Source organism: Alligator sinensis, unplaced genomic scaffold, assembly GCF_000455745.1.
Source record: "Alligator sinensis unplaced genomic scaffold, ASM45574v1 scaffold389_1, whole genome shotgun sequence".
NCBI classification, from domain to species: domain Eukaryota; kingdom Metazoa; phylum Chordata; order Crocodylia; family Alligatoridae; genus Alligator; species Alligator sinensis.
In genome coordinates this window covers 2,425,030-2,440,533 of record NW_005841951.1, presented here as the reverse complement: position 1 = coordinate 2,440,533, position 15,504 = coordinate 2,425,030, and the positions used below count along the sequence as shown (strand labels likewise).

The 15,504-nt window shown below is 41.2% G+C and overlaps 1 protein-coding gene across 4 annotated transcripts in view; it reads left to right on the top strand.

Annotated features, from left to right (window-relative positions):
• The window catches only part of UPP2 (uridine phosphorylase 2), a 31,186-nt gene extending 22,451 nt beyond the window's left edge, over nt 1-8,735 (top strand). For all 4 annotated transcript variants that reach the window (XM_014518407.2, XM_014518406.2, XM_014518404.2 and 1 more), the window contains 3 exons: nt 4,407-4,616; nt 7,698-7,844; nt 8,542-8,735. In XM_014518407.2, coding sequence (XP_014373893.1) covers nt 4,407-4,616; nt 7,698-7,844; nt 8,542-8,723 — 539 coding nt within the window. In that variant the 3' untranslated portion in view covers nt 8,724-8,735. The remainder of the gene's footprint in view (nt 1-4,406; nt 4,617-7,697; nt 7,845-8,541) is intronic.
• The last annotated feature ends 6,769 nt before the right edge of the window (nt 8,736-15,504 follow it).

The window sequence follows — 15,504 nt, the reverse complement described above, 5'->3', positions numbered from 1 at the left end:
CCTGCCGACTTAAAGGCATCCAGTTCTTCCAAGTGACCATCTCAGGGTCTACGCATGGTAGTCTGGTGCCTTGCTGCTGCCTCTCTACAACCCCAGTGAGAGATTTGTCGTGCCCCTCACTTAGGAACACTGCGGCAAAGAACTCGTTGAGGAGTTCAGCCTTGTCCCCTCTGTCCGTCACCAATTGTTTCTGCCCATTTAGCAGGGGTCCTATTCCTCCCTGGGCCTTCCTTTTACTCCCAATATATCTAAAAAACAATTTCTTGTTGTCTTTTACTTGGGTTGCCATCCTCAGCTCCATGGCAGCTTGGTGAACATGGTGGATGAGGCTTTCTTCAGACAGCTAGTGGAAGTTTCCCAATCACAGGTCCTGGTTCTTATGGGGGACTTCAATCACCCTGACATTTGCTGGGAGGGCAATAGAGCTGTGGTGCAGGCAATCCAGGAAGTTTTTGGGGGCAATACAGAGAGTACTGGGGAAAATTTCCTGGTGCAAGTGCTGGAGTGGCCAACTAGAGGCAATGCTCTTCTTGACCTGCTACTTACAAACAAGGAAGAATTGGTGGGGAATGTAGTAGTAGATGGCAACTTGGGCAGCAGTGACCACGAGATGATTGAATTCAGGATCCTGAGGAAAGGAAGGACAGAGAGCAGCAGAGTAAGGATCCTGGACTTCAGAAAAGCAAATTTCAACTCACTCAGGGAACTCATGGGTAGGATCCCCTGGGAAGCCAGTCAGAGGGGGAGAGGAGTCCAGGATAGCTAGCTGAACTTGAAATAAACCTTACTGAGACTGCAGGAACAAACAATCCCAATGTGCGGGAAGACTAGCAAGACTTGGCAGAAGACCAGCTGGGCTTAGCAGGGAACTCCTCAGTAAACTAAATCACAAAAAGGAAGCTTATAAGAAGTGAAAACTTGGACAAATAACTAGGGAAAAATATAAGAGCATTGCTTGGGCATGCAGGGATGAAGTCAGGAAGGCCAAAGTGCAACTGGAGTTGCAGTTAGCAAGGGATGTGAAGGGGAACAAGAAGGGTTTCTACAAGTATGTCAGTAACAAGAGGAGGATCAGGGAAAGTGTTAATCCCTTACTGAATGGGGAGGCAACCTTGTAACAGAGGATGCAGAAAAGGCTGAAGTGCTCAATGCCTTTTTTCTCTCAGTCTTCACAGGCAAGGTCAGCTCCCAGACTGCTGTACTGGGCAGCACAGTTTGGGGAGTAGGTGAACAGCCAACAGTGGTGACAAAACAGGTTAGGACTATGTAGAAAAGCTGGCCATGTAGCAATGATGCACCTGAGGGTGCTGAGGGAGCTGGCTGATGTGATGTGACTGCAGAGCCACTGGCCATCATCTTTGAAAACTCATGGCGATCAGAAGAGATCTCAGATGATTGGAAGAGGGCAAACATAGTGTCCATATTTAAGAAAGGAAAGAAGGAGGATCTAGGGAACTACAGACCAGTCAGCCTCACCTCAGTCCTTGGAAAAAATCAAGGAGCAGATCCTTAAGGAATCCATTTCTAAGCACTTGGGAGAGAAGAAGGTGATTAGGAACAGTCAGCATGGATTTACTGGGGCAAGTCATGTCTAACCAACCTGATTGCCTTCTATGATGAGATGACTAGCTCTGTGGATGCGGAGAGATGGATGGATGTGGTGTGCCTTGATTTTAGCAAGGCTTTTGATACAGTCTGTGACAGAGGGCCATCCCCAGGGCCAATCACAGTACTGGCCTGCCCACCTGTCCAGGGCAGTCTGCCCAACTAACTCTCCTGCCATGCCTTTGTTATATAATAAATAGATGTTTCTAAGTGGGAGGCTGTCCATTTAATGCCCTGATGCCAATTATGCTATACACAGCTCCAACCTCCTCTTTACCATGTCCCATGCCTCGCAGAGTGCACCCAAAGTACTCCTAGCTCTTCCAACCCCATTGCTAGGCTTCACTAGGCCACTGGCCCAAACTATCCACTATTACTCTCCCAGCTCCATTGCTGAGCCACACTCAGCCTCAGGCATCTGGATACTTACGCTGGCCGCATGCCCCTTCACTGGGGCCTCTACTCCCACTCTGGGCTCTATGCCTCTCAACAGGCGTCTAGACCCTCACACTCTACCCCTCACTGGGATCACTACTCTACCCCCTCACTTGGGCTGCAGGGTCTTACACTCCTTAGGCCTCAGGTGTTTCTACAGACATGCCTGGACCTCACTCTCAGTCTTTGGCCCACTCAGGCCTCAGGTGTCTGATGATGTGCCTGGACCTCATTCCCCTTCAGGCCTCTCATTAGGTCTCACTCATTCAGGCCTTGGGCCCTCCGGGCCTCCATGATCTTGCCCAAGCCTGATGCTTTTCTGTTAGGGTGTGCTCCCTTAGCCTTTCCCCTCCATGGGGTACCCACAAGGCAGCAGGGGCTGAGGCTTTCTGGCACTCCATACTTGCCGTTCACTAGTGAGGCACTAGTGTGGCATTTCCTGAGGGTTGCCCCACCACCGGCAGCCCCACCACACCATCCAATCCCAGCAGGGTGTATTTTAGGTCATTCCCCAGGATGAGGAACCTCCTCCACCCCCGTAGGTTTTGCCCTTTACCTGCAGGTGTACCTGAGAGCAGCAGAACTCAGGCTGATGATGTTGCCACAGTGGCATCCCTGCAACAACTGCTGGCTTTGTCTCTCAGGACCTGCTCTTATGCTGAGACTCCACAGCCCAGCTCCAATGAGGTGGCCTGCTGGCTGTCATGTTACCGCCTGATTAGTTCTCCAATCATTTTCAGGCTGCCTCGCAGCCTGCTTAGGCCCCTAAGTGGTAGGCACCAAAGGTGCCCTGCCACATGGTCTCCCACTACATTCTTTCAGGCAAGCTAAGGAAGTATGGGCTGTAAGAAGGACAGAAAACTGCCTGGAGCATTGGGCTCAGAGAGCAGTAATCAATGGCTCCATGTCTAGTTGGCAACTGGTATTAAGTGGAGTGCCACAGGAGTTAGTCCTGAGGCTGGTTCAATGCCTTCATCAACTACCTGGAAGATGGCATAGAGTGCACCCTCAGCAAATCTGCAAATGACACAAAACTGTGGGTAGTAGATACACTGGAGGGTAGGGCTAGGATTCAGAGTGACCTAGACAAATTGGAGGATTGAGCCAAAAAGAATCTCATGAGGTTCGACAAAAACAAATGCAAAGCTCTGCACTTAGGATGGAACAATCTCATGCATTAGGTGGCTCACTGGCTGTGCAGCAGCTCTGTAGAAAAGGACCTGGGGTTTATAATGGACAGTAAGCTGAATATGAGCCAGCAGTGTGCCCTTGTTGCCAAGAAGGCTAATGGCATCCGGGACTGCATTGGTAGGAGTGTTGCCAGTAGTTCAAGGGAAGTGATTCTTCCCCTCTCTTCAGCACTGGTGAAACCACATCTGGAGTACTGTGTTCAGTTTTGGGCACCCCACTACAGAAAGGATGTGGACAAATTAGAGAGAGTCCAACAAAAATGGAAGGCAACAAAAATGGTGAGGGGGCTGGGGGACAGGACTTATGAAGAGAGGCTGAGGGAACTGGGCTTATTTAGTCTAGAGAAGACCAAGAAGGAATTTAATAGCAGCCTGCAACTACCTGTAGGGGGTTTCAAAAGAGGATGGAGCTAGACTGTGCTCAATGGTGACAGATGACAGAAGAAGGAGCAACAGTCTGAAGTTGCAGCAAGGTAAGTTTATGTTAGATATTAGAAAGAATTTTATCCCTAGGAGGGTAGTAAAACACTGGAACAGGTTACCCAGAAAGGTGGTGGAAACTCCATCCTCATCGAGGTTTTCAAGACTGGGCTAGATAAAGCTTTGGCTGGGATGATCTAGTTGGGGCTGGTCATGCTTTGAGCAGGGGTTTGGACTAGATGACCTCCTGAGGTCCCTTCCAACCCTCACTTTCCATAATTCTATGATGTAGTCCAGGAAATGATCATTGGACACAGAATGGTTTTATTTTGAAATTGCCATTAGTTTCTGAATCTCTCATGCATGTGAGCTTTCCTTGTTCTATGAACTTATCAAAATTAATAAATATCCTTTGTCCAACATATTCCCATAATAGCCCGCTATCTTCTGTTAGTGCACATATATTTTCTGGTTTATATTTATTAGTGATGCAAATTAGTATGAAACTATCTAAACATTTAGGATCCATTCCTGTGAGATGCTGAGCTGTGTTACTGTCACTGACGTCACAAGATTGAGATCTTGATTATTCTTACATGAATAATGTATTAACCATTATTTTGTGTTTGAATTGTTCTCACCTATATGTTGTGTTACTGATATCTATTCATTTATAAAAAATGTTCCAGTTATCATTAGGGTATAAATACCATGTAGACTAACCATTCTTCCTCATTCTTGTCTCTGCTTCTGCAGGCATTGAACCTGGATCTGTTGTAATAACAGACACTGCACTGGATTCATTTTTCAAGCCTCAGTTTGAGCAGGTAATACTGGATAATGTAGTTGTACGAAGCACTGAACTTGATAAGGACCTTGCTGAGGAACTACTGAACTGCAGCAAAGAGATCCATGACTTCCCAACGATGACTGGTCATACAATGTGCACCTATGACTTTTATGAGGGTGAGGATGAACTATACCTTTCTATTCATTTTTTGTTTTTCAGTCATAAGGCCAAATCCTGTTATCCTTGCTGAAGCAAAAATCACCAACCCAGTCAGCTGGAGATTTCCCTAAGTATGAAGTAAAAAGTGAGGAGAGATGAGGATTTGACTTATCATATGTTTTAGGGTTTGTCTGCAGGTCAGAAAAGGAACTACTTTTATAACACATAATATCAATTAAGAGAATCATACCATAATTGGCCTCTGTTGCATCTGTCACTTAGCCAATTTTATAACAACATCGTATCTGCAAGGGAAATATTAGCGTCACCATGACAGTGAATCAAGCATTATGATTCATTCTGGACAGCATTCACTCCCTTAGGAACATACAGGAATCCCTGGATAGCGCTTCCTGCTGTCTCTCAGCCCTACTGCACCACAAAAGCCAGCATATGCTCAGTGAACCTCTGAAAGCAACAGGCACATAACATTAAGCAGTTAAAGTAAATAGCCCCTTGTCTGTAATCTTAATATAATTTTAACAGATGGGTTCCACAATGTTACTTCCTATGACGGGATTATGTCTGCAGAATTACCAAACAGAAGAAAAACGTCAAGAAGTATATGACATTTGTGTGAGCAACCCTTAGATTTTGAGCCCTACTGTGGAACCATTTCCTTAGAAAATTAAATGTTCATCACAAAGTGGATGACACAGAATAAATGGAGAATTAATAATTCGAGAACTATTTATAACCTTTTGGAGCTGCTTGCAAATGTGGCCATCTGTGTATTGCTCAAAGCAATGTTTACTTAAATAAAAAGCCATTTGAGAGGATTAACAGGAGGAATGACAATGAAATGAAATCATTTACTCAGGTTAGTACAGCTGGAGATATACATTTTGCTTAAGAAATCCTGGTACATCTGAGAATGGGTCCCTTATTTTGGGTCCAACTCTAAAATACTAGTAACAAACAATCAGCCAAGTTTGAGAGAGAGAGAGAGAGAGAGAGATTACTTGAGCTGAGAGTTTCTTCAATAGACCCGCTTTCAAAGGGAGGTATATGTGCTCTCAGTGTAGACACTATGGATAAATTGCATCTGTTGTTACCACACACATAGTCCATCACAAACCTGAACCTTTAAAACCATAGCCATATAAACTAACTCAATACTAATCCAAATCCACTTCTTCTCTGACTTGGTCAAAAAATTAATCTAAAGTTTCAGAGGGCAAGGGGATTGGACAGAATGAATCCAGTTGGTAGTGAGCTACCACTTTTCCCCTTTGAATATTGTGCCATTTGGGAGAGTGGCAAATGAAAATGACAATCCCTCTCACCACCACCACATGATCATGGACTAGAGGAGAAAAAAACTAAGTTATGATTACAGGACCGCTGCTTCACTTTCGTATTGAGACCTGGAGGCTAAGTCAAAGGGGGATACGTGAATTTAGCTCCGTATAGCAGCTTTATACGTCTGTCACAGAGACTTTTCTGAACAATGATATGAGGACTGCTCTGAGTCTGATAGGCAGTGTTTTGAGACCTTCAGTTAAAGGCACGTACAAGGTCATAGGGGGCTAGAATGCAAAGTTTGATTGATTAGATTTACTGAACAGACAGTATGTCCGCCCTACAAACTAGTCCCCAAATGCCCCAAGCAACTAGAGTGTTTATAAAGGCATTGCTACTTCTAACTAGTAACTAAGCACCTTTTAAAAACCTAGAATGTACTGCCTAACCTAATTTGCCAAATCAGGAAGATTAAGGATCAACAAAGATAAAATGACAGACTGAGCCAAATAAAATGAGTCACCATTTAGGCCATCCTAACCTTAAGGAACCTGTTGAAGGATGGTCAGCAATTCGAGCATGGATCTCAAGGCTTCCTAATGTTATAGTCACCAGAAATTAGGTTCTTGAATGTCTCTTTCAAGACCATTACCTGCAAATGTAGGCAGCCAGCCTTGCAACTAGGCCCCTGAAGGGCAATCAGGAGGTCAGCTGGGTGGGGGTGCAGGTTATTGGGGCATCAGGTCAGGGTCTGGATCAGTGGACGAGAGATCCGAGGGATGTATTCCAGGGCACAGTCCAAAGTCAGAAGCCAGGAGAATTAAGGAGTTGGGTGCCAAGTTCCAGGGAAGATCCAAGAGCAGAGGCAGAGAAAGCCAGAGCCGAATCAGGAGCCAGGAGAACCACAGACAGCAGTGAACACAAGACTTGCCAGAGCAGGCTAAAGCTGTTGCTAAGGCATGCCTGCAGCCTGAACCTGCGGGGCACTTAGAAGTGCTCAGTGATACTCTCAGCAGCCGATCCAGTTACAGAGAACTGGGGAAGCTGCATTAGCCAGGGATCAAGGTCAGGTGAGGAAGCTCAAAGGCTCAGCCCAGCAAGGCCTGACTGGCCAGAGGCCTTGAAATTACTTACCAATGTGGGTTGAGCCTGCCCTTGGCTCCCCCAACAAGTATCCTCATGTCCTCCAAGGGATACAAGCTGCACTCAAGAACTGGCTGTTTGACAGAACATGTGGCAGTGATTTGTTTTCCTAAACTGATGGTGAAGCTCAGAGATCTGGAGCCATGTGAGCAAAGACTTGAATACTTGACAAAAAAACCTGTCTCTTTAAAGTCTTTTCCGTGTTCATTTTCTCCATTCATGAAATGGTTTGTTAAACCTTTTGTACAGCAGATGAGCAGTTTGTAGATTACCTCCACCAGATCCTCCACAGGTCTGAGTTGTCAGGTGTGCCAGGACCTCACCATGACAATTTATCCCAGTTGAGGGCCTGCAACTGTCCCTCCCACGCACCTGTTGGTCTGTCTTCTCACTTGCAGAATTTCTACGGTTCACTCCACTGCCTTATGTTATAAGACCCTAGCTTTAAAGCACAGCTGACATGGAACAAGAAATAAGTAGTTAAGTGAGCATTATACAAATGAAAATGTTGTGAGGTTTTCATTAGAATTTAAGTAAATATTTCACCATCTAGGTGAAACAATGGAATATCACAATATCACAGCTGGTTTTACTATAACTTTACTCCCCTTCCTATAAAAGTGCAAGCAGTCACAGGTTCTCTTCTTTTCAAGGTCAGGGACGATTAGATGGAGCCCTGTGCTCTTTTTCCAGTGAAAAAAAATTGGAGTACTTAAAAAGAGCTTATAATGCTGGGGTTAGAAATATTGAAATGGAGTCCACGGTATTTGCTGCCATGTGCGGACTTTGTGGTCTTAAAGGTAAGATTTGTTTTCACAGACCTTTTCTCATGTTTATTCTCTTACACCTTCACACTTCATAATTTTATCTCTATGTGGATATGGCTTGCTATGGGACTTGTACACTCTGAAGACCAAAAACATATTCCAAACATTTTTTGCTCTGAAAACTGTATTAATGCAAACTCAGTGCTTCATAAATGGGGTACCTGAAACTACTGGTTTTGAGTGCAGGGCAAAGAAAAATATTAACTGTGTCTTGGCTAAAAACAAAATTTCACTCCTGCCAGCTCTGAACAGTTTCTTAGCTATGCCAGTGTCCCTGGTTTTCTTTTACTGACTGCAAAGGCCATTTGTCTCCTTCCACTATAGTATACATTATATTTTTTGTTCAATTTTCCACCTAATTCCTGCCACTTAAACTCCTAAGGAGCTCTAGACAGCTTAAAGCTGATCCCCTTTGGCAGAACCCCAAAAGGAGAACAACCGTGTCACAGCCTCAGCTGCTCTCCTGATGGTAAATGCCCTCACTGGTACAGTTACTCCTCTAGGTTCATGGGTTCAGTTTATATACTTTCACAGGGAAGTTAAATGAGTCCTCATTTAAAAGAAAAACAGTGACCCTGCATTACCCATATGTGCTATCCTTTACTGAAGAAAATACTTTGCATTTATGGTTTAGCAAATTATTTAAAGTGTAACATCTATTCTGTTCCAGCTGCTGTTGTCTGTGTGACACTCCTCAACCGACTTGAAGGTGACCAAATCACTGTTCCCCATGAAGTTCTATTAGAATATCAACGACGCCCACAGCAGCTGATCTCAATCTTTATCAAGAAGCGACTTGGATTATATAACCAAAATAAATTATTGGATAATGCATTTTTCCTCAGCAACTAAGAAAAAATAGATTCTGTCAATACATAAAATGAATGTCTTGCATTGCACACAAGCGTGTGTGTGCACACATGTGTGTGTGTGTGTGTGTGTGTGTGTGTGTAGGCAGACATAAATATAGTACTTATAGGCCCCTACTATATGTTACATATATTACACAATGAACTGGTTAATTGTGCAATAAATTTAGACCAGCCACATGAACAAAGACAGACCAGCCACAAATGCAAAGTAATTATCACACAGTTCACTGGTTAACTGCATTAAAAATTTAGACCAGCCACACATGCAAAATAATTATTGCATGATAAAAATGACTATCCAGCTATAAAAAGAGCCAACCGGCTATAAAATTAGTGCTTGAAAATGTATTACAACTCTATAGCTGGCTTCTATAAAGCTTTAATTTAAACATGTAGCAGGGCCCTTAGTCATATAAAAATGAAACTCTATTTATAATGAAGCTAAATGAATCTCCCAAATTGTCTCAGTTCATTATTCACTGTATCCTTTAAGTCTAGTTGTAATGTACATTTCTGAATACAATAAATGCATACATATACATATAAGATTAATGTCTTTGATATAAGCATACACTTTCCATATCAGATCCTTCTTCAGGTATGTCCCACTCACCCACTGAATCAGAATTATAAATAAGAATTAGTGCACCTTTGAAGGCAGCCAATGACTTTTTTAAAGTAATATTTGGTATTGAATGTCAATCTAAAATTGTTCAAAGTTTAAAGACATGAGATATCATTGTATGACCATGCCTTTACTATGTATAAATGCTCCTGGTTGAATATAGAACATCTGCCATTGGTTTTCATAGTTAAGAATTTCAGTAAATGCAGGAGATGAGTACATCATACATTTCTGAGTGAGAAAAAGAACAGATATCATCAGTCCAAATTTAATTTAACTCTAAATACCTGACATCTATAGTGTCCTCTGAACTTGCTTGATAATCAGCATGTAGCAATACAAGTCATGCTCTTTAAGTGTCTGTAAGTTGAACATGACTCTTTGGTGTTTGCTTTCTTATTTTATTAATGAAAGGGTTAACCTAGAGTCTGCTGACATCAGTTCCCATTGACTTCATGATTCAAATTCTTGTTTGCAAAATTCACTGTTTGCAAACGAATCCTGAGAACTCAGTAATCTTGTAACAGTAATTTATAGCATATAATGGTTATTAAATTTTATAGGTTTAGCACATTAAAGGGAGAAAAGGTGCCATTAAAGGGATAAATTAATATACTGTTTCCATTTAAGAAAGCCTGCAAATATAATTAGAAAGGAGTGTTACCAGATTTTTCATAGGTGATCCTAAAGCCTCATTTGCCTTGCTGATGTTCCTGAAATCATTTTCAGAAAATATTACTTCAACAACTGCAAGTCTAAAAAATAACACTTTTAAAATCCTATATAATTAATTTAAAGCCTGATTCTCCTCTCACCTATGCTGATTTTATACTGTCTTCACTGTAATTATTCCTGTTTTAATAATCAGGCATGAGAAGGGAATCTTAGTGAAGCTATTTTTCCTGGGCGGAGCACTATGCTAGAGACATCACACTGTTTCCAGTCCCTGACCTAGCTCTGAAAGGTAACTCAAATATCTCTGCACAGCACTGCACTAGAGCATACAGATATACCCTTAGGCATCTGGCCCACAGAGTGGATTCTGCTGTCCTAAATGATGTGCCTAGGTTCCTATACAATGCATGGAATGCATAAAAGCCAGAATGCTGAGTGAAGAACAACGGAAGAGAGATGCAACAGGAAATGCTAGGGACAGGCGTGTTTCTTAACTCTCCCCATTAAGCAAACTTACTAGACCAAGTGGCTCAACCAAAAGAGGCAGAGGACTGCCTAGTGTGGAGGTACTTTTCAGGCCAGGTGTGAATTAACTGATTGGTTATCACCAAACAGTTCTTATTGTCAGCAAGGATATTGCTGTGTTTGTATATATGTTATTTCTGTATATTTTATATGCTTTGCTCCAAGTAGAATGTGTTACTTCAATAAAGCTTTAATTAAAATGAATATCAGCTGTGGCAATGGGTGTGGGGAAACGGACACCTGTCCAGTAGCAGCTGGATTCTGACAGCCAATTTACCCCATATAGGCCACAAACAGTCATTTCATAGTTTCTAATACTAGTAACAGACTGAATTCAAACTGGAAACTGAAAGACTGGTTTTATATCCCTTATCAATACTCTGAATTCACCAGTCCCCGTTCAAAAAAAATATTACCAGTAAATCAAGTCTTTAATTGCTACGGACGTTTTGAACTGAGGATTGCAAGTGAGATCAATGGCACTCGATGGAACCAGTCAGAATATGGACTATCACTATACCAATTTATAAACAATTTGATCTGTGATATCTTTACCTTAATTCTGCTCCAATTGAAGCAGGGGTTTAAGACTGCTAAATGTACCTTACTGGGTAGAGTGGTGATTCTCAACTAGGGTGTTATGGCATGCTGGGCTGCCCTGAGATCTTTTCAAGGATGCCTCAAGGTGCCATACAATGTTGGCTCTGTTAGGTTTGCAAAAATGATTCACAATATAAACCCAGAGATTTAAAATAGAAATCCGTAATTGTGGTCTGAGTTCTTTGCAACAGAAAAATCACTCTATTATTTTCCTGCAGGCATACAAAGTGTGAAAACTAAAAGCTAGCATTTTCCAAAGGGTGCCTTGATTCTAAAAAGATTGAGAACCACATGTGTGAGGTTATGGGACATGAGCTAACATCCTCTAGGACCAGAAATGAGACCAGTAAAAACAGTTTATTGCTTGTGACTTAACTTGTATAAACTAGAAGTTAAACTTAGTTCTGTGAGGGTTAAAGATTACTGAAATGAGTTAATGTGCTACTTACCTAATACTGTATTTTTTTACAGTAATCATTTACAACTCTTTTAGCTAAACATATGCAACAGTTTAGAGTCAGCTAGGGAACTTTGTTGTGCTGCAGCATACAGAATCTTTGGCTTGATTATTAATTTTGCCAACAGTGGAGAAATTTTAATTTTTCAGGCTAACAAAAGCATTGTTTTGCTTATTTTTCTTTCATCTTAATGATAAGAGAACAATGATTTCTTTGTGGCACATGTAAAATTTGATGCTCTTTAATGCTTTAGATTGTACAGTTAATTGTTTATCGAGTTCAAAAGCCATGTCATTGGTAAGTTCATTTTCAAAATGTTAATCATTACTGTAAAGGAAAGGATCAGTTTTGGAAAGGATCATTATAAATTGCATCACAATCATTTACACTTCTTTTCCTGTAAGTGGTAGTAACATTAGAAAATGTACATGAGCATATTTAGAATATGCTGCCAAATGGAAATCGTCCCTGTTGGATACTTGACCTTTAATCATTGATTAGCATTTAAGCTGCATTCTGACTGGCTATTTTATTTTTTATTTGTAGAAGTACATTACATTTTAAAATTAAAAGAGTTTATTTGTTAAGTTGTTCTTTGATTTAAGAGACAGATTTCTGTCAGTCAAACCATAACAAGTCAAAAATACTATAGGAAGATATTACAAACTTGAAACTACTATCACCTCCTAGAAAAAGGACTATTCTGGATCTTTTTTTTCTTTACGCACCTCGTACTTCTGATCAGGAGACAACATGAATTCCACGCCTTTTATTACCTAGGTGCAAAAGGAGAGAGGGAGTTGGCGCTGTTAGTGAGAGCATCAGTATTAGGATTAGTTGGAAAGCATACACGTTGCCCTCATTTTATGCTGTACACGCATTCCTGGAAAATGGCACATAACTTGAAATCGCATAAAGGGAATGCACTTTACAATGTAACGAATAGGGATGTATTCCAAGACCTTGACTGTACTGACCCCCAGACCCATTTCTACCACTTTTACAAGAGAATTTTGGTTCTCACCAGCAGCAGACAGTACACACAAGCACAGGGTGGTGGTGAATGTTACCATAATGGGGATGGCAACTACAGAAACATGGCTCACAGACAACGAGCAAGGAGCACAGATCCACACAGGAGACTATTTTGGTGCGTGTCACTCCCACAATGCACCACAGAAGGCAGCTGACTGTGGGCTTCTACCACACCGATTGCATATGAGTGAATTTACCTTGCATATAATGAATTTTTGGTATAAAAAGGGTCATCACATAAGAGCAAATTTGCCCACATAAAGCAAAGAAAACTGGTATTTTATTTCCTGTGAAAAAAATGTTCAGGTAAAGAAGCATTTAATGTGCAACAGGATTTCACAGAATGTTTCAATTTTTCACCCAGCTCCCCAAAACTGAAAATTCTGTAGATTCTTTTTTTTTTTCATTTTTGAGAAAAACAATCACAGAATCATATAAAAGCATCATAGGTTTGGAAAAGACCTCAAGGGATATCTGCTCCAATCCTCAGCACCTAAACCTTCTCAGATAGATACCTATCCAGCCTTTTCTTGAAAACTTCCAATGAAGGCCATTCCATAGACTCCCTATGTACTTTTATGGAAAATTTTCTAGGAAATGTTCTTGAGAAAATGTACATTTATAATAAAAAATGTGGTGTTGATTGATTCTAATTAACATCTCCAAGGAGCAGGGTTGAGGGAAGTGATATAGCCCCATCTCCTTCCAAACTGAAGGTGTTGGGGAAGGGTATACTATGCAAATGTTACAACATAAAGGAACTGCTGCTTCAGTATATACTCCATGAGGTGCACCTGTAAGCTAACCTTCTCTTTGTTCACTGCACAAAAAATGTCAGGCATCATTGTCATGTTCCTTCCATGTTTTACCCTCATTCTGAAGTAGGTTCGAAATCCACGCTGCAGCCTCAAATATAAAATACGAATCACTGAGCCAAACTGTCTGGTGCTGTAACTTAGCACAGATGTGCTCCAATGGACTGCAGTGGAGTTTCATCCATTTATTTCAAAAGGGACCAAATTATCAGAGGTATAAGAGCAATAGAAACTTAAGTATAACAGAATGTTGCCATAGGATCAATGCCTCAAGCTTCAAAAATCAATCTATGCTTCATCTAAACATCTATTTTCTTTACATGGCTTGGCATTTATGCAGGAGCAAAAGGCAATTACCCTGTGACAACAAACAACACTGAAATGATTTTTAAGCCTGCCTTTAGGCACAATAACAAGTGACTGTCTGAGACCCTGTGCTTTTGGACACTGTCTCTCCCCACAAACTCAGCTTTTCAGGCAAGCCAACCTGATCTCTTTGGATACATGGAGAAGAGAAGTAAGGCTAGCTTTCCCCTTAAGGCCCCAACAAGTTGTGTGGCTGGCTCAGTATATTGTATATAGAGCAACAAGTCACCCGTGGCACAAATTAAAACATCACTGCAGTTTGGGCACAGACATGTGGCAATCAAGCCCCCAGGTGATGGGCATAACTAGCATGGCTGTCATAAAGCTTTTTCAGCCGGACACTCTCCAGGCTTTAAGATCCTTCATCCTGTGTATTTCCTTTGGTGTGAGTAGGCAGCAGGACTGGCTCTTTCCTTGGCTTCTCTTATATACTTCTCAGACACAGGCAATTAGCCTGTTACAGCTATTGAAACAAACATCCCAGACTCTCGGACATCACTTAGTCTTCTCTGTGCTATTTCCCACCTGTATAATGGGGAAATATTCCCTATTTCTCAAGGTATTGTGAGCATACAATCTGTTAACAACTCTGAGGCAGAAGAGAATTATGGCAATGAGGGACATACAAGTATTGAGTCAGACAAGGAATCATGTACATGAATCTTAAAGGCAGACAAGGTTCTTTGGGTGAATCAGATATCTTTTATTAGACCAATTTAAGGTTTTAAGTTGGTCTAATAAAAGATATCAGATTCACCCAAAGAACCTTGTATGCCTATGTCCTTAGACCGATATGGCTACAACCTACACCCCTGTAACATGAATCTTAAAGGCACTCTGATATTTGTTGTTTCTGACTACTGCATAATATGTGCAACATGTGTGCCTTACGTATAATGAAATTCCAATACGTATATATGCTTTGAGAAGTAATACAACAAGTTTTCAGTTAACCACAATTAAAAAAATGAACATTGAAAAATATAAGTCACTAGCTGTATATTTGCTACTTCTTATTTACATGCATGTTTCTTACATATAGTGAAAGGTTAAAAAAGGCTGACAGAGTTATAAAACATAATGACATCTCTTGTTTAACTTGGTCATATTGGCTTCTTTTCAACACGACAGTAAAGATCCCAGAGCTGAAATGTTATTTCTAATTTTATAATTTATTCAGAAAGACTAATTTGCAAAATGAAATTGTTTGGATGACTGGTTTGCAGTAAACATGTTGCACCAAATTGGTTTCTAAATTTAGAGAAAGGTTAAGTTTCCTCTTATAATAATCAAGGAATAATAGAGGTATTCAGGATAATGAGGTTTTGTAATTAAAAAATCAAATTCTCAATGAACCTGAAATGAAAGTTCTGTGGGATGCAGCTATACATCATCTAAAATAACAATTTTGTAAAAATATTTTAAATCTGCATTGTCAATTAAACAAAGAATCCCATCTGCTTGCATGGTGGTTACCAAGAGCCAGTCCATATCCTGCATTATCTTGGTGGGGAGGGTCCTCTCCGCTGTTTTCTGCTGGGAAGTGAGGGCAGCAGTTTCTAGTTTTGTTGTTCCTAGGGTTACCATATTTCCAGTTCCAAAAATGAGGACGCCTGTCGGGGGGACACCTCACTCTCAACCCACAACCCCCTGGTCCGGCTA